The sequence below is a fragment of the Alexandromys fortis genome, unplaced genomic scaffold, assembly GCF_014885135.2.
Source record: "Alexandromys fortis isolate MF-2015 unplaced genomic scaffold, M_Fortis_MF-2015_v1.1 scaffold_0, whole genome shotgun sequence".
Taxonomy (NCBI): domain Eukaryota; kingdom Metazoa; phylum Chordata; class Mammalia; order Rodentia; family Cricetidae; genus Alexandromys; species Alexandromys fortis.
The window spans coordinates 41,152,841-41,175,608 of record NW_026067949.1 but is presented as its reverse complement, the minus strand read 5'-3'; the positions used below and the strand labels follow the sequence as shown (position 1 = coordinate 41,175,608).

Genomic DNA, 22,768 nt, shown 5'->3' with positions numbered 1-22,768 from the left:
TAAAAAAAAAAAAAAAAAAAAAAAAAAAAACCACGACTGCTGAAATCAGGAACCCAGTGCAGCTGCAGTTGCCCACTTACTACTTGTACTAGGTCAAGCCTTCCAATAGGCTAGCACGGAGACAGGAGGATGCAGGAGCCTCCATGGGAGGAGCTGCTCACAGTGGAGGGAGATTGTGAATCATTATGGACCGGGGTAGGGAGAGTCAGTTGCGTTTAAGGAAGTGAGCGCTGGTAGGCCAACCATGCTTCAATAGTTGGCTCCACACCTGAGTAAAAAGACAGCACAAACTGGGTCTAGAGATAGAGGTCACAAAGTTGGGGGGTGGGGAGTGCATAGCAGCAGTGAATCTGGGAGGGGTTGAGATGAGGAAGGGATGACTTTGACCAATATACAATGTATGTACTTCTGAAATTCTCAATAAAAAAAAGCAAAGGTAGAGCCAGTAATATAATAGGTGTTTAACAGTAAAATGTTTATTTATATAACAAGGGGAGGGGGCTAATAAAAAGCTGAAGTCCTTACAAATACATTTTATAAATGCCACCGCTTTCTTTGATTTTTCTTGGCACATGGCTGTATGGGCCAGCTTTATGCTGGCCTCAAGGTGCTTCCTCAGTCCTTTCTTTTCTGCTGGTTTCCTAAATGATTCGCTTTACGTGAGCAGCGTGTTGGAACCTGGATGAACTGCTGCCCGGCTTTAATCTAGGTCAGAGCTTATGAAAACTGTGTTCCTGCTACAGTTCAGATGTTCATCCCTGTCTTAGGAAAGGGGATACCCATGGCAGGGATGGCAGCAAAACTCCCTTCCTGTACTTCGGCTTGTCTCTGCATCCCATGCCGGGGGTGACAGAGAGATTCGTGTTCTCTGGCCAGCAAAATGGTAGTTTCTCAAATGCTAAGCAATGGCAATACTTGAGGGCTACAAGCTGTCATCGAGTATGGATTTCAGTGCGCCTTTGAACGTCAGAAAACGAAGCAACATTCCATACACAACCACATGAGAAGAAACAACACGTGGTACTTGCCTCTTTCCCAGAAGCCTCAGCGTTTAAGGGTCCCTACACTGGGAGGAAGCCCAAGCTATTCTTGTAGAGAAGTCATGTAGAGCGTCCCTAGAACCCAGCTGCCTCAGACACTCTAGCCTAGGCATTTTGGAGGAGAAGCCATCAGACAACTTCAAACTCTGTCGCCATCTAACCCTGATGTGTGTGAAGGGGAAAGAAAGAAGCATCAGCTGAGCCCATCAACCGCCACAACCAGGAAATGTGATAGAAAACGGTAGCTTTATATAATAGATAAGCATTCTTGACCTAAAATTTGATTGTGTAATTCCACCCCTCCCCATACTTGATTCCACAAAAGTGGTATCATCTCTATCTTATCTTTGTGTCTAGAAAGGACTCTCTAGAACAAAAATATTTACTGGAGTCCAAGAAGAAATGTAACGAAAATAACTTGCGGGAATTAGCTACATTTACAAACCAAGAAGTTGGCCGGCGGCACATGTGATGCCATGTTGAACACATGGGCAAGCAAGCGCAAGAGCGGAGTTTGGAAGGGCGGAGCTCGGAAGGGCTTCAACTGGGTTCAGCTCCCTTCCCTGTGCCTTCAGTAACTTGTAGGATGCCTACTGTTTCTAACGCCAAGATCAACTTTAAGTCATTTCTTCACACGGTGCTCTAATTGACTGGGCTAGCGGTCTATGGCATCTTTTCTCTTATTAAAACTGTAGCAATTATTGATGTGCAAGAAAGGCAAACACCACCTTTCATAACCAACAAACTGTGGTTATAATTAATGTTATAACATTAACTCAGCCAGGTTCCTTACAGCTCAGTGAGAGACAGTCCAGGAGTAGAAGAAACAGCTCTGCTAAAGCTGAATTCTACTGGCAGGCAAGCAAATCCAGCCTTGGGCAAACCACTCCATTGCTTGATACATGGATTTGCTCACGTTAGGCCAGGGGCAAAGAGTCAGGTAATCACACATCCCCAGAGAGTGTGAGCACCAAATGAAACCAAATGTGGCCCAGACATTCCAGATCCAGGGAGCTCTCAACCTTGTGCACCACACAGAACCCGAGCAGCTGAGACGCTTTTGCCCAAATAGAATTGTAGATTCTCATTTCCTCCCCTTCTTTTCCCCACTTGTGACTCAAGCCAGATTTCATCGAGCTATTTTTGTAATTACTAACATGCTGGAAATACAGCAGCGAGCCAGAAGCGCAGTAAAATGCAGCATCCAGCAAAAGAAAGAAAAATCACGCTGAGCAACTGAGAGGCCATCTGCTGCTCGTAGAGCGGCAGGGGTGAGAGGGACAATTGGCGCCGGACTATTTGCGTCCTCTCTCACATCAGACCCACCTGCATGTTGTCGGTGGCATCCCCGAGCAGGCCCCCGAAAGTGATGGCGTTGGTTACCGTTGCCAGGTAGATGAAGAGAATTGCCGAAAGAGCCTGAATGTTTAAAGCATCGTAAAAGTCACTGGCAAAAAATGGTGCTTTCCTCTTTATGTCCTTAATTAATCCACCGCAGAACCTGGGGCGGGAGAAAGCAAACATGTGATCCAGTATAAGAGAAACAGCCGTCGAGTTCATCAAGACGTAATTCACAAAGCTGCAAAGAATTTGGACTTTAAATGCTTGAGACAATGACAAGAAACTATATAAGATGCTCTCATTTAGATGAGACAGGGAAGAAAAAAAAAACAACGTGGAGACATTCATCTTGTTCTGTCTGTCTCTTTTCAGTTACCAGAATAGGTCTAACATTCCCCAAAGATCATCCCGTTGTTCTTTAGACGACAGCACTGAGTAGATAAATTATAGTTTTCCATTCTCCAAAGACAGTGCACACCTCATAAGGCCTCATAATGTCATTTTATGGAGACCTGTGAGATGCACTCACTCTGCCATTATTCTCTCCTGGGGACACAACATTGAACCACACAGGCTCTGAAGCTCTGACCTCATGGAGTTTCCTCTTGGGAGCAGAGGGCAAGATAAATAAGTAAGCAAATAAAAATCAAGGAGAAATGAAATGGAGGTGGGAATTCCGTGGTTCTAGGGGAAAAGCATTGGGCCTCTGAGAAAGTGAATTTGAAACAAGGACCCAAAGTGAAGAAGGCATACAGGTGTATGGAAGGCAAAGACACGGGCAGAGCCCATGCACCAGCCTGCTCGTCTTCCACCAGAACCTCTGAAGCAGCCTTCCTCGTGCAGGGTGTGACGTCTGTGCAAGGCGCCCCTCCCTAAAGCCTGCCACCTTGTTCTCAGCTGTGCTGAGTACCCTGCTTCTGTATCCTTGATAGACAGTGGGTTATGCAGCTACTAAATGAATGTGGAAAATGGGGAGATGAGACACTAAAACAACAGTTGGATGGATTCCAAAATATCAAATTCCATAACTCCTATCTCAGCTGTAAGCTGGAAGTGACAGGGTTATTCCTTGTCATAAAAACATAAAGAACTGCAGGCAGGCACTGGTTAATGACATTGAGATCTATGATGGACTGCATATGTGATGATGGTCTCATACGGTGATGATGGGGCTGGGGCACCATTAGATTCGATAGTGTTCTCCAGTAAGAATCTCTCCTTGTGATGCCATGGTGCTATGCTGCCTTAAGTAAACCTACTCTACAGGGAGGTATATAAAAGCATATAATTGCATGTATACATAGCTGTTAGCAGTCCGTACATTTGATACACTATAGCTTTTATTGCTACTTTAGTGCATACTCTTTCTACTTATAAACATAAGTGTATATAAAACAATACTCCCTGTTAAGCTGGCAATAGCCTCATAGTGCCATCTTTATCTTATCATTTGGCTATATCAAGAGGTCACACTGAACAACTGGTTAATGCCTTTAGATTTCTGTAAGTAAGCCAAGATGTTTGCCTGATGTCCAAATATCGTAAAGAGAGATCTAGACTATGTCACATCATCAGGCAATACATAAGGTTGGGAGGTTCTTATCCTTCAGTCTTTCAGAAGGGAAATAGTTCTTTTTCACTTTATGAGAGAAACGCAAGTGGGTCACCAGCAGAAGGAAACAATTTGATTTCATTCAGATTCAATGGCATACTAAAATGACATTTTTTTAATCCTGCAGAGATTTCCACATCTCCATGAAAAGAGCATCCTATGAAAAATTTCACTTAACTCGAAATGCAAAAAGATCATCTACTAACAGAGAAGGGATCACAATGAGAAGTCAAATGAAAGGTTCTCGAGACTCAGAAGCCTCACTGAGGACAAGGAGATGGGGTAGGGACCCACAGGCCACCCCTTTCCACAGCCTGTTACACACTTGGGAGCAGATGTTCAGGGAAGGGATGGAATGAGGAGAGCCACACAGGAAGCCTGGTCAGTCTTCAGTCAGCCCTACTACCCATCCTCACCTGCCGTCAACACAACCTTTACATCATCCTACCAGCTGGTCCACTGGCCACACTGTCTAGACGCCAAAGTCTCCTAGGTGCTCCGTGCCTCGGTCCCCTTTCCTAACTCACACCCATATAGACTGTCTCTCACCTGCTTTCATACTTCCCTTGAATGTTATCCTTAGCCACAAGGCCCACTCCAATCCCTCTGTCTAAAAATATACTACTTCTTATCAACCAAGGGCCTTTTCTTGCTTCATTTTCCTCATAAACCCATTGGTCCATTTACTCATTTGCTTAAGATTTCTCATCCATCTCTACACAGTAAAGCCACATGGCCAGCAATGATACACTGGTGACTCTCTAGCTGCTGTGACGAGTATTTGTTGGCTGAACAGATGAACAAACCAGTAAATGAAATACTGAAAGTGAATGCAGAACAAGGAAGGGAAATTTAGATCTAAGGAAAACCTTATCACGAATGGCAAAAGGTTCCATCAGTTACCGGCCAGTTCTCTGTAGCTCTTCACAATCACCGTGTCCTCCTCCTCCGTGTCCTCCATCATGAGGTGTATCCCCATTCATCTGAACATTCTCTCCACCCGAGTACATATTCTTTCTATGAAGGACAACGGGTGAAAGTAGAGATTAGTTTATCATGTTCATTTGCTTCCATGGCTGTATTATGCTTATAGACAAACACACACAGAGAGAGGCCTTCTCAGAAAAATAGCGTGATTTCTTATTCTTTGCTAACAGACAACTCTTGAAGTGTTCTATCTACAGGCGAGACAAATGGCTGAGTGAACGGAATTTAACTTATTTCACATTTATAGGAACAAAACAGTTTCACCTGGGCAATGACAGATTTCCAGGAAATGGTTTCTTTTCAATTTCTCTACCAAACTGCTTCACCTGCTAAGTCTACAAGGGCTCTTCTTGAGTAGAGTGATCTTTCCACAGACACAGACAGAAAGTCCCCAAAACGTCCCCCAAAGAACACCGATTGACACTTTCCAACATCAGGCACTAAAGGGCATCAGAGCATCTGGCATTTACCCTCCAGTGTCAAGTCAATCTAAGCCAAGGCATAGCCGAAACTCATTTGAGGCAGAATGTCTGCAGAGAGCTACAATTATCAAAACATGGCCCTACCTGTTTTACAAATGCAACCTCCTCAGGGCTTGGCACTCCCTGAATATTGCCAAGCACATAGCTGCTTACCTTTTGTCAGATGATGGGAGACTCTTTGGAGGTTCTATCCTGATTGCTGGGTCCCATTCCCCAGGTGGAAGGACAATGACTTCGTCTAGGAACTCATCAATGCCAGCAATCAGGTCGTGCCGATCTTTTGCTTTGTAAGCGATGTCATGAAACACCTGAATAGCGAGAGATGCGCTGATCAACCGAGGGAACTTTCTGAATGGCTCCCAACACATCACAGATGAGTAACATAACCCACAGAACACTCTGGCATCCCCTTAACTCCACTCTCATCTTCCCCTCTATTCAGTCAATTGAGGGGTACAGGCTATGATCTCAGTGTCAAAGCAGAGGCTTGAAGACAGGGAATTTTAAGTATTTTTTTTTCATCAAAATTCTCCCAATGGCTGTGAGAGTCAGATGAAAACATTTTCAAGATCCCTACTGAAGGCCATTCCCTGAATTAAAAATGACTGGAAAACCAACTGTGAAATCCAGTAAAAACAAGCTCATGCTGACTGTTAGACTCAGGATGAGACTCACTCACTGCTGCCCCCTCACCATGTGAGCTAATCTAAAAGGAAGAAGAAAGCCTGGGTTATATTAGCAGAAAGGAATAAATAAGTGCCCATCTGCCTCCCTTTTAGCAAGGTAATATCTACTTCACCAAAGGTAGTGGGGGTGGGAGTGAATGATAAATATTCCTCATTGTCTTGGGCATTTGAACACTTAGTCTCCAGTTGGTGGTGCTGTTTAGGGATGTTTAGGAGGTGTAGTCTTTCTGGAAGAAGTATGCCACAGGGGGCAGCTTTGAGATGTTAAGGTCTCACTCTATTTCGAGTTTTCTTCTCTGCTTTGTGCTTGAGTTTGATGATACAAGCTCTTAGCTTCCCGTAACTGCCACCTGCCACCATGCCTTCCCATGGAAGTGGTGATGGACTCTTATCCCATGGAGATAAAAGCCTATTTTTTTTTCCATTTTTCTATAAGTTGCCTCGATCACGTTGTTCTACCACGGCGACATAAAGGAAACTCATACAGACAGCAGAAGTTTCCCATCTTTGGCTCACATCAGAGAAGGGCTTCCAAAATGGCACTGAACCCCTTTTCTCGGCACCCATTCTTCTCATTGAGCTGACCTGAAGGTCTGCACAAAGTCAAACCTCCAATACTTTGTAAGTTAATATTATTTTTAATCATCCAAAAAAGAATATGGTCCCCACTCAACACCCTCAACCTATGCTGAGACTTTCTACTGCATTGCTTCTCCCAGAAAACCATTTTTAAGAGCTGTCAGGCAAGTAACACTGGTTTGGGAGTTCTGGGGTAGAGCAGAAGGCAATCTACAGGGGAAGGACTTCCTCCACAGCAGACATAACCCTCTCTCTCCTAATTTTCTCTGGCAGATAAGAGTCAGAAATATACCTCCCCAGCCAAGCTGGCCAGTAAATATTGGTAGGTTTCAAACAATGAGATGTAAGAAAAGAAAAGCTGTAAGACGCCTGGTGAAAGAGACCCTCATCAATATCACAAAGCCATTCTGTGCCCATTGCATGCGGGCCTAAAGCATCCCTAATTTATATCAGGTAAGAACTTTAAAAGAAAATAACGATCTTTAAACCCCCCAAATTAAATAAACCACCCAACTACAATGAGGACTAAATGTATCCTTGAGGGAGACAGCAGAACTGTGCGCCACACTCTTGCCCTCAGAGGAAAGCAAACAGCTGAAGAGCCAGGCAGAACTTCCATACCCCAGGGGGACAGAGCCTCCACCTCTACACTCAACAGGAAAATCCGACAAATTGGGGCATGGCACAAGAGTAAAATACTTGAGAAACAGCCAAGTAGAAAGACTAGAAAGCACAAACTGACGTTCTCATGTTCCAACAGCATTTCTCCCACTACAAGACTAGCTCAGACTTTTCTCACAACTAAATATGCTTATCACTACGAAAGCTGCTGTAAGTGTGGATGCAATGTCAGCCCAAAGTACCTGATGCACTATAGATTAACCTCCCCACCAGACATAAACCATAAAAACAAATACATTCTGATGCATAAGAGAAATGCATCACCTAATTTATTATACATTATTTTATAAAAGTCATCATTTCTGAAATAATATAGCATAGGGACATGAGTTCAGAAAATTGATAAATTAGACATTTTAAGAGATAAAGTTAAGATGATGACTCTGATCTTATTCAGCAATACTTCAACATCAGTTTTAATAACTGAAAATCCATAGGATTGAAACAAGGTACCTGCATATTGGTTGCTTCAGACAGTAACAATTTGTTGGTGTTGGTGTTGGCACTCAAAATCCTCTTTGTTAGCCATTTTTTTGCAATATACAGTCAATTGCTCTTAATTATTATTGCTCTACTGTGCCTCAGAGTATTCCAAAGTGTATAACTGAATTAAAACATCGCACAGCAACCAAGAAATAGGAAAACCAAATGATATTCATTTATTTCATTTTGAAGAAATTTAGAATAGTTTCTAAATAGGTTTGCTTAGAAAAAAAAAGAAGGAAATGCATTTTGTGTTAGACTCTAACACAAAAACAAAGCCCAGGCCTTACTTGTTGGAAGCTACTCTACATAAGGGAGCTCATTTTACACAAATGACTGAGTGTCATTCTGTCAAGAGCCACATAACTATAACTGTAATGAACCATGGCAGTCAACTGGCAGTTTAGACAGATACAATCAAGATGATCCCGGATCCCCCTGCCCCGCTTCCCTACCTCATCAGACATCAAGGTGGCGATGGCTCTTCCAATCTCGTGGTAGGACTTGGCTTTCCCCTTTGGACCTAAGAGAATGAACAAGAACCTAATGGAGAAGGAGAGAAGCAAAGGCTGTAACATTGCATTAAATGAAGAAATTGTTTTCTTTAATCCATGACAAGCTCAGTTGTAGTGACCCTCTGTATTATGCGTGTGCCCAAGTACGTGCATGTGTGTGTGTGCCTGAGGAAGCCACAGGCCAGCTGTCTTCCTGAGTCGCTCTTCCCCTTAGTTTTGGAGACAGGGTCCCTCGCTTAACCTGGAGCTCACAGACGTAGCCTGACTAGCAGCCCAGCAAGCGCCAGGGGTCCTCCTGTCTCTGTTTGTTCAGCCCTAGGATTGCAGGTACACGCCACTGCACCTGGCTTGTTACACTGCTGTTGGCCAGAATTTGAGGTCTCATGTTTGTAAAACAGACTTTACAGGACTGAGTGATCTACCTCGCCTCTAGAACTCACCTTTAAAATAAAGAAAGATCTGATGCTAAGGGACAGGAAAGCCATTCTTTTCCACTTCCACGTGGCATTACTGAGTTAATCTGAAGGCATAACAGAAACCTAAAAGCTTTTTCTTCATTGAGCAGGAAAAGGTTTACATATAAATGTCACAGTTTGCTGATCTCGACATTTTAAATGGTCTGTTGTTTTCATTTCTACTGACTTTGGGATCCGTGGTACAAATTAACTACAAAGACTTAGTCTATTTTTTTGATTTCTCTGACTTTCCCGCACCCAGCATGGGCTGAAATACATGCTCTCCTCCATATTTTAGGAAGTGTTGCTATTCAGATGAGTGGGATTAAGTGAAAACCAAACCTTCCCAAGTAAGCCCTGAAAAGAAGGAGAAAGAAATGAGAGAGAGAGAGAGAGAGAGAGAGAGGGAGGGAGGGAGGGAGAGAGAGAGAGAGAGAGAGAGAGAGAGAGAGAGAGAGAGAGAGAGAGAGAGAGAGACAAAAGCACCATCCACAGCCTTTGGGGCTGCCTCACTTTCCTTTCCAAATTTAATTTCTTGGTAACATAGAAAGTATTGCTTCAGAGCAAATATGTCCTGAAATAAATAGAGATGAAGCTGTCACTTTGGAAGTAGTCCCTTGCTCACCATGGAAGATAAAGACATAAGTCTCCACTGAGGAAGAAGGAACACGGTAAGTAAATGAATAAGAAAAAGATGTGCAAAAGGTGACGCTGGGATACTCCCTGCCTTGCTGTTGCTCACATCTTACCTAACAGGGAGAAAACGAAGACAACACACACAACAGCATCATATGTTTGCACAGCTTCCCAGAGCCTGCGAAGCACATTCACCACCTGATTTAAATTCCCACACAACCTTCTGCAAAACAGAGCTCATCCTGCTTAGCACTGAGGAATCTGAGGGTGGGGAAGATGGTAGGTGAGACCAAGGTTTGTGCCCATAAGGACAAGGCTGAGGACAGAGCACATAGCTACAAGCACATGCTGGTTCAACCTCCAATACTGAAACAAAATCAGGAGAGGGAAGACTGTGGGAAGGGGCATCTTATGTCCCATTCCTCCCTAACAACTTTGTGTGTGTGCGCGCACACACACATATTCTCTCTCGCTCTCTCTCTCTCTCTCTCTCTCTCTCTCTCTCTCTCACACACACACACACACACACACACACACCCCTTCTGATGCGCTGAGGCTGTGATTCAGTAGACAAAATCTATCCAGTAATCACTTTCACAGGTCCCTCTTGGGAAAAGGATTGTGGATTCTTACTTAGCCAGAAACAAGGAAGAGTAGATAAGATTTGGCGGCACTAGGAACGGTTTAGCAGCTTACCTCACTGACTTTTACTTTCATTTATTTAGTTCCCTGACTCACTTTAAAAAGAAAAGGATTTAAATAAATGTCACCATCGATTCTAAAACGGTCCTAAGCATATGAGGACTTTTCTTCGGTTGCAAAATCCATTCCAAAGAAGATAAGGAAATAAAAAGGACGGGGAGTTATGATTGCAACAAATGTCCTCCAAAGTTTGAATGCTCAGATTTTTGTCATCAGAACAATCATAAAACCATCCAGGACTTATTTGCTCAGAACCCGCCCTGTGGTGGAGGCGAGACTCGCTGTCAAAGGTTGCCACGGTGAAGGAACAGCAAAGGCGATTGGCAATTCTGAAGTCTGCTCAACTGATCCCTAGTAGACCTGTACTTTAGCTCTTCCAACACTTCCACTGATGCTTGGAATTTTTTTCCCCTGGAGTTAACACTTCATGTACAGCAGTGAGGCACCACAACGTTCTTTTTCTTGATAGTAAAGTACTGTTTTGGTTTGGTTTGGGCCTAAAGGGAGTGGTCACTATTCTTAGCAGAACACATGCAAAAATATTTAGCCACTAAAGTGAGGTCCCATTAAGAAAAGAACTTAAATTTAAGTTAGTACTGGTTACATTTGCCAGTTCTGCTTGCCTGTCTATAAACCACCACGTCACAATGACAGAAATGGCAGCGTTAGGCTAAATGGACAGGTATAGTAGCATAAAGGAAAAATGTCGGGACACTGGCTCCTTTGTTTAATACATCCTTCCTGGGTTTCCTTTATCTGACCCTTTTACAGGTTCCATGTATCTAAATATTAACGTTTCAGACAAGGTGCAATCATTAAAACCTTCTCAGGACCACACTGTATCTGACCCTTTTACTGGTTCCATGTATCTAAATATTAACGTTTCAGACAAGGTGCAATCATTAAAACCTTCTCAGGACCACACTGTATCTCCCCCCTTCTCTCCAGTACCCCCGTGTGAATTCAGCCTGCTGAACCCTCCTCTGCCCACTGGAAACTGATACCTGGATTCACCATCAGCTGATAAACATGTCAATAAAACCTAAATAAATACTGTGTTCTCTGTGAGGAAATACTTTACATCACAAATATTCCTCAAATGCAACGTTAAGCAGAGGATAGGTCTAAGAGCTGACAGAGTAAAGGAGCCACCATTTAGCACAAGAGCATACATTTTCTATATAGCATTGGCTGCTCTGTCTTTGCTCAATAAGACCAAAGAACGAGAGTAAGTAGTAGGCTAATGGTAGATATAATATAGACTATAACAATAAGCCACAGTAAGTGAATTGTATTGGATCAATAACCCAGGAGGAAATGTGTCTAGGCTAAAATAAAAAAAGACATTTCTTCATTAGAAAAATATCAATAAGTGCCAAGAAGAAGCAACACGGTGAGTTAAAAGTTTTGTTATTTCAGTTAGGAACGATTCAGAGATCTACGCCCTGAAAGGACAGCAGGAGGAACTCTGGGCAGAGCGGCATCATGGGGCTATCACTGTAAGTTAAGAGTTTCATCTGTAGGAACAGAGAGCTGAAGCAGCTTCTAATCCACAGCACTGTTGCAATGAAGATGGGGAGATGCAAGGCCGGCGGCAACCACATCTGGGAGCAAGCCTGGAAAGCCGAAGCTCCCTCTGCCGAATGCCTGCCCCCCTTCCACCATCAAAGGAGCGAAAGCTGTTACAGCTTCTACGGCGGACGTGCATCCTGCCAAACTCAGCTTTTATAATGTACTGGAACTCCTTTTATGACACAAGCTGGCTTTTGTCAATGGACAGATGTTATTTTTAACCAGAAGCCTTTTTCTTTATTAACAAATTAGGAGTAAACATCACATTGGTGTGGCTGGAAGTGAACAGTCCATGTTGACAGCTCAGGGAAAAATAAAACAGTGAACTCATGTTGCTGGGTTTGGTCTATTCCCTCACAACTACAAATGTCAGAGCCAGGATTTATAATGGTTCCTAGTCCTCTCCAGAAGTCCCCTTCCTACTTTTGTGAGGTTTTCAAGTAACTAATCATGCCTCCAGAGGATACCTCCGGCATCCCTCACAACCGGAAGAAACACCAGGTGATGCGTGGCCGAAACCAGAGGCCTATACTCACATTCAGAAATAATTACAGGTAGAGTGAGCACAGTCTCAGAAAAGGAGGCAGTCTGCCTAAGCTACTCGGTCTTTTCAGAAGCGATGTGCCCCCTTCCTGATAGATCACAACTATTTCTAGAAAAAACCCAGCATGCAGCAATCCCTCACTCCATTCTCTGAAATGTCAATGAATACATAGGCCGTGATCAAAGGAGCAGCTTTGGAAGACGTGGCTAACTTGTAGCTTCCACAATCTACTCATGGGGACCACGCCCCATCACCATTGCCTTATGTTCAGTGCAGGACACAGACAGAATCCATAGCAGGAATACCGTCCCGAACAGTATTGTAAAATATTGTAATGTTGTTAAATGATTAAGTACAGGCTATTTCTCATACTAATGAGGTGATTACAACATGCAATATGTGCTAACTTATAAAATGTTACAGAGACAAGTATTATAATATTTAGATAACTAAAGCTCACATACTAGCTTTAGTCTTAGATCAAGAACTAAAAGGGACAAACTGATTTATAGTTACTACTTCTTACTGTCCTGAAGCGTCTTCTCATAACCCATTCTAGATACCTCTTGAAGTTGCCCTGAGCTTTGGGCACAATGTCAGAAATGTGAAGTCCTCCCTCTAGCATGAAGAGCAAATCTTTCTACTGCCCAAATTCCAAGGCTGCTAAATGGTAATAAGAAAAAAAAGTGTTCCCACATACGGCTCTGTGAATGGATATAAAGTGGACAGCAAGAAATGCACCTTCGAGAAACATCACAAACACAACCTACACACCAGACATCCAAGGCTGCTGTGTTTGCTTTGACACGAAAAGCCAAAGCCACCTTTACACAAACACCTGGTCAGCCCGCCATTCCCAGCCACTGTGCTACAACTAGAGGCCACAGTGGACCGCAAGAAACAAAGTATAAGGAACCCCATGAGCTTAGCTGGAAAAGGGACCTGAGAACCTCACTTCTGAGAGGGCCCAGAACAGTAAAACTGTTCCTCAGGAAGAGTAATAGTAACACTCACAGCATAACTCTCTTCTACACGAGAAAAATAAACGTGGAAAGACATGTGCAAAGAAAGACTGTTCAAATGTTCCCATAGAGCAACAGAATAGTGTGCACGTGAAGCACGTGTGTCCGTAGAGCAACAGAACCGTGTGCAAGCTAAAGTCCACCAAGGAGCAAAGGCTGGGTCTGTTACAGTGACTATACATTCTTCCTGGGATTGACTTTGCTGGATTTCACAGGGTGTAGCCACTGTAAACATCCTTGTGTTGTGTACACACACACACATACATATACACACACACACACACACACAAACAAACAGAACAAAACAAAACAGCTAAGGAGACTCTCTACTGGGTGATTACAGTTTACCGTGCTTCAGAGGGCAGCAAACAGATAAAATATTTCCTGGAAAAATATTAATATCCAAGGGTATATTTTTCAGATTACATCCTGAAAATAGTTTTATGATATTGAATTACACCCATTCACTTCTCTTAAATAAATGGCTTCGTTCCTCTTGCTCTCCAGATGACGCCATATTTCAACTCTAAATTAATACCTCCCTCTGGTACAGAAGAGAACGAAGAAAAAAAATGAGGCAGACAGGAGGGGATGATAAGAGACACACAGTCACAGCTTCAAACTTTGTGTATGTGGATCACTGTTAGACAAAAGGCCTTTCCAATGTTTTTTATTTGTAGTTTCTAAAGAAAAAAGTAATAAAAACGAAAAGGTAAGAGCAATTTTCTTGAACATTTCTCGGCATGTTTTCTCTTTCAAGCCCCACAAAAGTTAGTGCAGACACACACAGAAAGCCACTGGGGCACCAAGCTGGCCCCCGGCCATCTTCTGAGTCAGCAGCTTGCCAGGTGATTGCTCAGACAGAACTGCAAGGCTCCGCTGGAATGTTGCAGAAAACACCAATCACAATAATCCCATTAATTGCACAGCTGTGATGGCCTCCTTTCCAACGCTACACGGCCAATGTCTGCCCCAGGTATTTAAAAACGATGAGTGGAAGGATTCGTCCACGTGATCAGGAAGAGAGGCTGAACTGAAGGGGCTTCAGAACACTGGCTTCTCATTTCCTTCCTAACCTGGCTCAGAACAAACCTTGAACCTCTTGTCACTGTTGGTTAACCATGCTCAGACCGTCTGAGTCCACTGAGGGGACTCAGCCCTTCCTGTTCACATGTAGAAGTCGCCTAACTCTGCCCTGGGATTCATAGGAAGCACAGTCCTCCCCCAAACTGGCAGTGACTTCCTGATGTCAATCTGAAACTATGAATTCCTCCTTAACATCCTTCTCGGGACAAGTCTAAGTGAGGCATTCGCGTCTCTCCAGCTCATCATGTGCTTTGGTCAAGCAGCTGACCCACTAAGGACAACCCTAAGACAGACAACAGGATGACTTCTAGGGTACAGAGCAGCAGACTGAGGTGTGATTGTGACATAGACACGATTATGACTGCACAATGGCTTGCTTAACGTAACGTGTGCAAATTTAAATGCTTGGAGAGATGACACATTCTACAAGCGTCTATATTTACATATGTATATGCGTCTATGTGTTGGTCCATCTATATGTGTGAGCCCAGTAACAATTTTCTGGTAAGACAGAGGAAATGAAAATATCTGTGACCTCTGAACCACTTACTAATTGTATCAATGTGGAAAAGGTATTTAGGCCCACTGTATCCCACTGTATCCATCTGTTAAATACAAATACTGGAGTTTGCACACTAAAGAAATGGCCCCCAAGGAGAAATGAGCACATGGGCCAATCAATTAATATAATTGCTATTATTATTACCAAACAGGCACCATTTCAAAGGAAACCTCTCCCACGCACTGAGTGTATTAACCTAAAGGAAGAGCACTTTCCACCCTTGACCCCTGGGGGTGGGAGAGCAGCTTACCTGGTGGGCACAGGAACCTCAGTGAGGGCACCCAGCATGACAGCCTGCTGGAGCCGAACAAAGGCAATGAAGGGAGTATCCAAGAAGTCGACCTCCCCGACGAGCACGTTGGAAGCTTCTGCATCACGTGGCAGCTTTTTCATAAATTTATTCTTCAGCTGCGTGGGAAGGGCCAAGAAAATACAATTTATTTCAAGAGAGAGAAGAGGAAGAAAATATATCATATGCATTCCTCATAGGAAATCTCTTCAAATGGGTCTTCATACTTGGCCAGACACTTTTATATTACGATTAACCATTACATTATAGCAAACATTTATCTGTCCCTTCAAAAAATACTAAAGATGCAATAACATGGGATATATATTATACACACACATATTAGTATGCGACATACCTCCATTAATCGATTTATTCAGTCACTCAATATACTACTGAGAATTTACTGACAATGATCTAAGTCAGAGGGCTAGCAGGAAAGAAAGACCCATTCCCTATCCCCTATTAGGTTCATATTACTTTGGGGGACATAAAATATGATTTGAATTAATGATAAGTACTAAGAAGGAAAATGGGATAGATAAGAAAGTTCCGTTTCTCGGCACTGTCAAGGAAGACTTCTGAAGAAAGACATTGGACAGTGGAGAAAGGGTATAAGCCATGTGCAAAGACCTAGACTGAATCACCATACAAGTGATGGGATAACGGAAAGCCTTCGAACAGGAAAGAAGTTGGTGGCTAAAAAAGTAAGAAGTCGAGAGTGGGAAGCTAACAAGCAACGAGGAGACGAGACGATGAAGCTGCGTGTACAATGGGGACCATAACATGGGTCACTGAAGGCCGTGAGAAAGAGTTTCAGAAGGTAGGAAGATGCCTCCTACATAATTTGAACATGACTTGGGAGCCATGGTATTGAAGGCCACAGAAAAGAATAATACAACCCCAGTGTATTATAGACCGTGTATAGACTGCGAAGAGCACCAAGGCCCAGACCCTGAGCTACTTTTCCTTCTTCATAGAGACAGAAAGCACTGCGGAAGATAATGGGGAAGAAGAGGAAAGCTAGGGCTGTACCAACGGCCAGAGAGGAAAGGCTGAAATAATAACCAGGTATTAGCAGCTGCATCCTAGGCTAGGGGAGATTCCAAAACGGTGACACGCTAGAGTGGATCAAAGAACCTGGCACAACAGCCATGCTGGGAAGTCTTGATAAGAGTAGGGACAGTGAGAATCATGGAGCCAACTGAACAATGTGAATCATGGAGCACAGACCGTTATGTTAAAAACTAATGCTACAAAGAAAAGATGAGCCCCGGGGGGGGGGGGGGCTCGGTGGAAGGGAGTGCAAAGTGGAAATAAGTTTGAAAGGGTGGCTATCTCAGCCCTGTAGAAGTGAACAGAATGAGCTAATGGAGGCAGATTGCTGCTATAGGAACGGTGGGGAATGACTACAAAAATAACCGCAAACCAAGCATGCTGGAACTACCGAGCAGGGGTGGTATCCGCATCACAGATAGGGGAGTCAACTGTACACAGGAGCACAGCTTACAATCCTCCCAAGAAAGCAGACTGGATGAGTTTGAACGTGGGTGATTCGAGAGACTGCCTAGGTGGGGACGAGGGCTTCTGAGGATTCATATTTCTGCAGAGAACCAAAAGTGAGCTGGCGGTGAAGGGGAAGAAAGGGTTTGGAGGAGGAAGGGGAGCGTGAAGCCATTTTCTCTCTCAGAGAAGGCTGCTGGGCACGGTCGATCCCAAAGCTTGTCTAATACGTATCATTCATTTACACAGTTCAAGGGAATTACTCCAGCAACAATGGATGGATAAAGATAAGAACTTGAAAAGACCACACAAAAAGTGTTCTGATAAACACTTTTAACCCATTATACACGTCTTACCCTTCAAGTCAAAAGCACCAGTGAGCTTAGATTATTGCTAAGACGGGAAGAGGCAGGCATGGCTCAATATCCCCAATTAGTAAGAAGGCTGTGTCAACATTTTCCTTCCAACCTCTACTTAAGAGTTTCTTAACTGGGGAAAATATATGGCATGGAAACAGATCTCGAGCGCTCTAGACCCTCCATCACCTTCATCACCACCGTGTGCAAAGGCAGTCTTGAGGTCAGATAGCAAAAAAGCTAGGACCAAGACACTGGGAATCTAAATAAATATACAGACAGGGCAAAGCAGAGTGTATATCCTCAGATATCAGCAACACAGTTACACTAGGCTGTATGGAATTTTCCAAAACATCTACCACTCAGCACACATAAACTGTATTAAAATTATATTATAATGCCATTGATAAGAAAGCTGTACCAAACTAAAGATACTTGCTAACTGAAAGAAATAAGAGTCTGAATACAAATACAACATGCTTTCTCTCACATCTCATATATGTGATCTTGATGTAAATTTTATACACACACATGCATACATGTATATAAAAATACAATGAAAAATATAATAAAGACATGGTCTAAATGGAGGGAGAGAGGAACTCAGAGGCTATAAAAGGAGGAAGACAGATCACTGCATCTTCTGTCAAATGCGCATAGGGATTTCATAGACACAGATACATATACATATATGCGAGATAGTGCCATGAAAGCACAAAGGGAGGTTGTTAGGGGATGGGAAGAGACCACCAAGAAGGAGGAAAGACAGGAAGAAAGGGGACTGCATACAGGCAAAGGACAATGGCACAGATATATGAAAAGATAATGAAACCCCATTAATTTGTACACTAAAAAATTTTTTAAGTACTTTTTAAACATAGATATGAAAACAGCAGCCCCATACTACCATCAGGTCTACCATCAGGCAGTCAAAATTCTTATCACCTAGGAAGTTAATGAATGGCTCCCAATCATACAAAGCAGATGGGAGTATGGCCGAGTGGGCCACACACAGGCAAAATAAAGCCTCAAACTCTTTCCAAAATAGGCCCTCTTTATGGACACAGAACACAATGCACATAAGCATCTGACTGCACACCCATTCTCTTCTTTAGACTCCTGACTACAAGTAGCCAGGCAATGACTGCAATCCCCTGTGGTTACTGTACTTATGGCTGTCTGAACACAGCTTGCTCTACCATCTCAGCCCACTTCCTTGGAAGTTCAGCAGTCATTTCTGAATCATACTTATGTTGGATGTTTCGAGGAAGGTAAGAGCAGCCCGTTGGGAATAAACTCAATAGCCATTTTACACATAATTCATTTGTAATAAATACTAAGAGCCGGAGAAATGGATTCTGTAGCAATGAAAATCGGATCAATAGACCATCAAACTGTCCAGAGCAGTTATAGAAGCTTTTAGGGCTCAACTGCAACAACTGTGTAGCTCACAAAACATGCAGAATACTAGCCCGCTAAACACCCAACCGTGTCCACCGAGATTACTGCATTCTATATAATTCAGCCCCTAGATGAATCTTTCCTATCTGAACACACTCCTTGGGTGATCTTACCGAGTCTCATGCTTCTAAAATTCACCTATGCGCTGATGACTCACAGATACGTATCTTCAGCCAGGACCTTTCGCGAAACTCCAGACCCGCAACACTGCCATCTGAACTCTAACACACATCCCATTCCACAGATCCAAAACGAACCTTTCTAACAGCCTCCCCCCTCCATCCCAGTCCAGACCCTGCCAGTCCTTCTTGCGCTCTTCACCGAACAGCTATTCAACAGCAATCCCGTTCTTCTTTCTATACCTCAGACCCAAGACTTTGCTCCATCTTCAACCCTTCTCTTTCTTTCACATCCAAGTTCATTCTTTCGCAAATCCTGCTAGTTCTACAAACACATTATACCTAGAATCTCACTGTTTCCCCACCCCCTCCCCGTCCATACTGTGATCAGTCACTGTGGCATTGACTTCCTTCTTGGCTTGCCATTTTCTCCCTCTGTTCCCCAACAATTAATGAAGGCAGTCAAAACAGGTGTGTCGGGAGCCAGGCCATTTCATCCCCGTACTCAGCACCCTCTATTGGCTGCCATTTCATCAAGGGAACTCCCAAGCCCTAGCATCATCTAGAGGCCAGAAGCCCCACGCGCTGATTTCCTTCCATTTTCTCCTGGTCTTTGCGGTAGCAACCATTCCGTGTGCTCACCCACATGCCCCCGGCCTGCTCAGCACACGCCCTTCCGTCACAGGGCTGCCTTCCTCAGAAGGCTCCCTTCAGTATATACTACGAGCCCCTCTCTCAGTAGAGAGAGGTTCCCTACTTCCCTACTCATGTGAGTCAAGCGTCAACTTCCTTTCTCCACAAACATTCCCCCTTCCTCTCCCCTGCCTTGACTGCTGTTCTCTGTACTTATCGAACCTACCATATGGACCTCTAATCTTCACTACCTACCTCCCCACCCCGATATCAGCTCCCTAGAGTGAAATGGTCTTCTAATGTGCTCAGCATTGGGTTCCCTAAGCCTCGAAGAGAACCTAAGAAGAAAGGTTAACAGCTGCCGAATGAATAAAAAGCAAATATTATTTCCACCCTTCTCCTTTCCCTTCCTTTTGTTCATATTTTAACTTTTTTTCCAGTTCAGATGTCTATGTGCATGTGTATTTGTGTTCGTTTCTGTGTATACGGGCATTTAAGGGTGTGTGTGTGTGCATGTGGGGGGCAGAGGCTGATGTTGTTCGTCCATATAATCCATTCAACTCTCTCCCTTAGTTTGATCTTTCAATAAAATCCAGATTATGCCAATTTGGCTAGTCTCACTAGCCAACTTACTCTGGTAATCCCCCTCTGAGCCTCCTGGGGAGGAATGATAAGTGGGCTCCCACGCCCACCTCTTTGGCTCAAAACTCTAGACCTCATGCTTCTACAGAAAGTGTTTAACCAGTGAGTCATCTATGCAGGCCTCCTCTTTCTTTAGGAAGTCAGTCAGTCATGTCCCATCGGGCCACAAAGGTAAACAAAAGGCCTCGATATGGGCTACTGTTAATAAAGTCCTTTCCTAACAAGAACGACTGAAAAAGGGGATATATGCATGATCCACATGAGAAAAAAGAATGCTTTTGTTACAAAACTTGCATTTAGATGTGTTAAAATCAATATCCTGCCATTAGTAGTGGTTGCGCCCTACCAGGCTGGAAGAAGGTCTCAGGACCATCATCTGAGGGAAAGGTGAGGTCAGAATCAAAAGCCACACAAAAGCTGGAGAGAAATGGGTGGAGAGAAAAAGAGCCGCAGCCCTAGTCCAAGTTTTTCAGGCTTGAAGCCCCTATAAGAATCCTGCCCCAGTTAGGAAGCCACCGAATCCCCCTTCAGCCTTCCACAACTTTGGAAGAGCCCTGCTCCAACAGTGTGTCTGACAGATGAGCTGAGGAGTACCGGGTTACATAAAACTGAAACGGCTTCTGCACCACAGCCAATCTTAGCAACATTAATAAGCCTGTGGGCTTTGTCTCCCGCGAGATGATGTAGCATATTATGGTATGAGATCCCGTCACAAAATGTTGCCTTGGATAGAAAAGCTTTCCTCTTTCATCCAACCTCACTCTCTTATTCAAAATGTCTAGACGCCTGAAACACTCGGAGCATAACGGCAGGCACTGTGGGGAACAGACAGATCCCACCCTCCTGAAAGTCACATTGCCACCAAGAAGCAGATTCAGAAATAGCTGTACTGAAAGAAGACACATAAATAACGTGAAAGTTATTGTACAGTGGGAAGTCACAAAACACAGTAAACACACCCAGTCACAAGGTTCAAGAAAGGCAAGGAAGGTGCCTCTCTAAGTCAAAGTTAAAAAATCTACCCCATGCTATTGACTTATCAAGTACTGACTCACATGGTATCTTTTTAAGGGATGCGACAATATCTGATAAAGGAAAATGTAATGGCTGAAATATGAAAGCCAATTCCGGGCTGATACATACAATAAACTTTGAACAATCATAAAAGACTAAGAGAAAATTGCACATATTAAACAGTAAGGCATCACGGAAGGCAATAACAGACCAGGAGAAAAAGAACAAAATGCAAGGCTTAAAAATTGGGCTGAAAGTCTCCCAATAAAATCATCTGGATTGAATTCCAAACACAAAGTCTGACACATTCCTTCCTTATAGGTCATTAGTTGTTTCTCTGAGGGAATGCCCTGGCTGGAGTGTATGTAGGGGTCAAATACAAGAACACACACAGTGCAGAGAAATCCCTTTAGCTAACCTTGATTTCACAGAAACGAATTCCAAACAGCTGTCTTTGGAGCTACAATAACCAAAATATACTTTGGCTAGCTCAGCAATTCTGTTCTCTCTCTCTCTCTCTCTCTCTCTCTCTCTCTCTCTCTCTCTCTCTCTCTCTCTCTCACTCTCTCTCAGCTTCTTTGCCAGATTTTAATATGAGCAGTGCATCCAGATGTGTGCATACTTTGAGTTAGCTTTTAATGTATTCGTTCCTCCATAGTAAGATCTTGCCCAATTTCTTAGACCTCTACAGCTTGCCCTCTGCTAGGAATGCTTACGCTTTCTTAAGCATCCTTCCTGTTACGGTGATTTTTATGAAGGTAGTGAATATGGCACAGGGATGCCAAGAGACTGGAAGTTCTGAATGGATCACACAGAAGAAAGTGTAGACGGATCTGCTCCAAGATGGGAACAGGGTTCATTCACAAAGGACAGCAGCCCACAGCTCACTGAAACGGTCAACTCTTCACTCACCACTCAGAGCTTGGGTTTTCCTATCCTCTTGAAGGAAAAGTTGTTTCAATAGTTAAGTATCGCAGAGGGCATCCATCATAATACAACCCTAATCACTCTTCATTATAACCACTGATGAACAGCGGGCCCTGGAACTCCCTTTGCCCCGTGCTCACCCTAACATATGACCTCTGAACAGATCCCACCAACCACATCCTCTGAAAAGTGGAGGGTATAAAACTTTTCTTTTTTTGCCAGGGGGTGGTGGTGCACGCCTTTAATCCCAGCACTCGGGAGGCAGAGGCAGGTGGATCTCTGTGAGTTCAAGGCCAGCCTGGTCTACAGAGCAAGTTCCAGGACAGGCTCCAAAGCAACAGAGAAACCCTATTTCCAAAAAACCAGAAACCATAACCAAAACCAACACCAAACAAACAAACAAAACCTTCCTTTTTATCCCCCACCATTATTGCCTTAAAATATTACATCTAGGAAAGTGTGGTTTCTCAACTTACCCCTCCTCGAGTTTACATACTGAAACTGTCCTGTCTACCTATGCAAAAAAATTATTCTTGGGATTGCTATTAATGTTTCTCTTTCTGTCCTCATTTTCTTGGTTTCAGGTTATTGTCTTGTTTTCTTTCGGGAATTTCCAGCTGTAATTCTTCCCTAAACAAAATCACCTGGCAAGTTCAACATCATTGTCCATGACCCTGGTACCACATCCTTCCCTGTAGATGATTTCTGTGCAGTGGCTAGGTAGTTACCGTGGCTGCTGTTTGCTTCTGATTTTCTCCACTTGCCATATTATCATGGCATACTTGTCAGAATACCTCTTTTCAATCAAACCTTAAACCTTGCTTTAAAAGATATATATA

General features: G+C 43.5%; 1 protein-coding gene across 7 annotated transcripts in view; it reads right to left on the bottom strand.

Annotated features, from left to right (window-relative positions):
• The window catches only part of Slc4a4 (solute carrier family 4 member 4), a 339,097-nt gene that overhangs the window by 114,694 nt on the left and 201,635 nt on the right, over positions 1 to 22,768 (bottom strand). For 2 of the 7 annotated variants that reach the window (XM_050149683.1, XM_050149677.1), the window contains exons 8-12: positions 15,236 to 15,393; positions 8,347 to 8,434; positions 5,616 to 5,770; positions 4,897 to 5,010; positions 2,367 to 2,541 (exon numbers count right to left, since the gene is read on the bottom strand). In XM_050149683.1, the coding sequence (XP_050005640.1) occupies positions 2,367 to 2,541; positions 4,897 to 5,010; positions 5,616 to 5,770; positions 8,347 to 8,434; positions 15,236 to 15,393 (690 nt within the window). The remainder of the gene's footprint in view (positions 1 to 2,366; positions 2,542 to 4,896; positions 5,011 to 5,615; positions 5,771 to 8,346; positions 8,435 to 15,235; positions 15,394 to 22,768) is intronic. The other 5 variants (XM_050149682.1, XM_050149678.1, XM_050149680.1 and 2 more) reach the window with 4 other exon arrangements.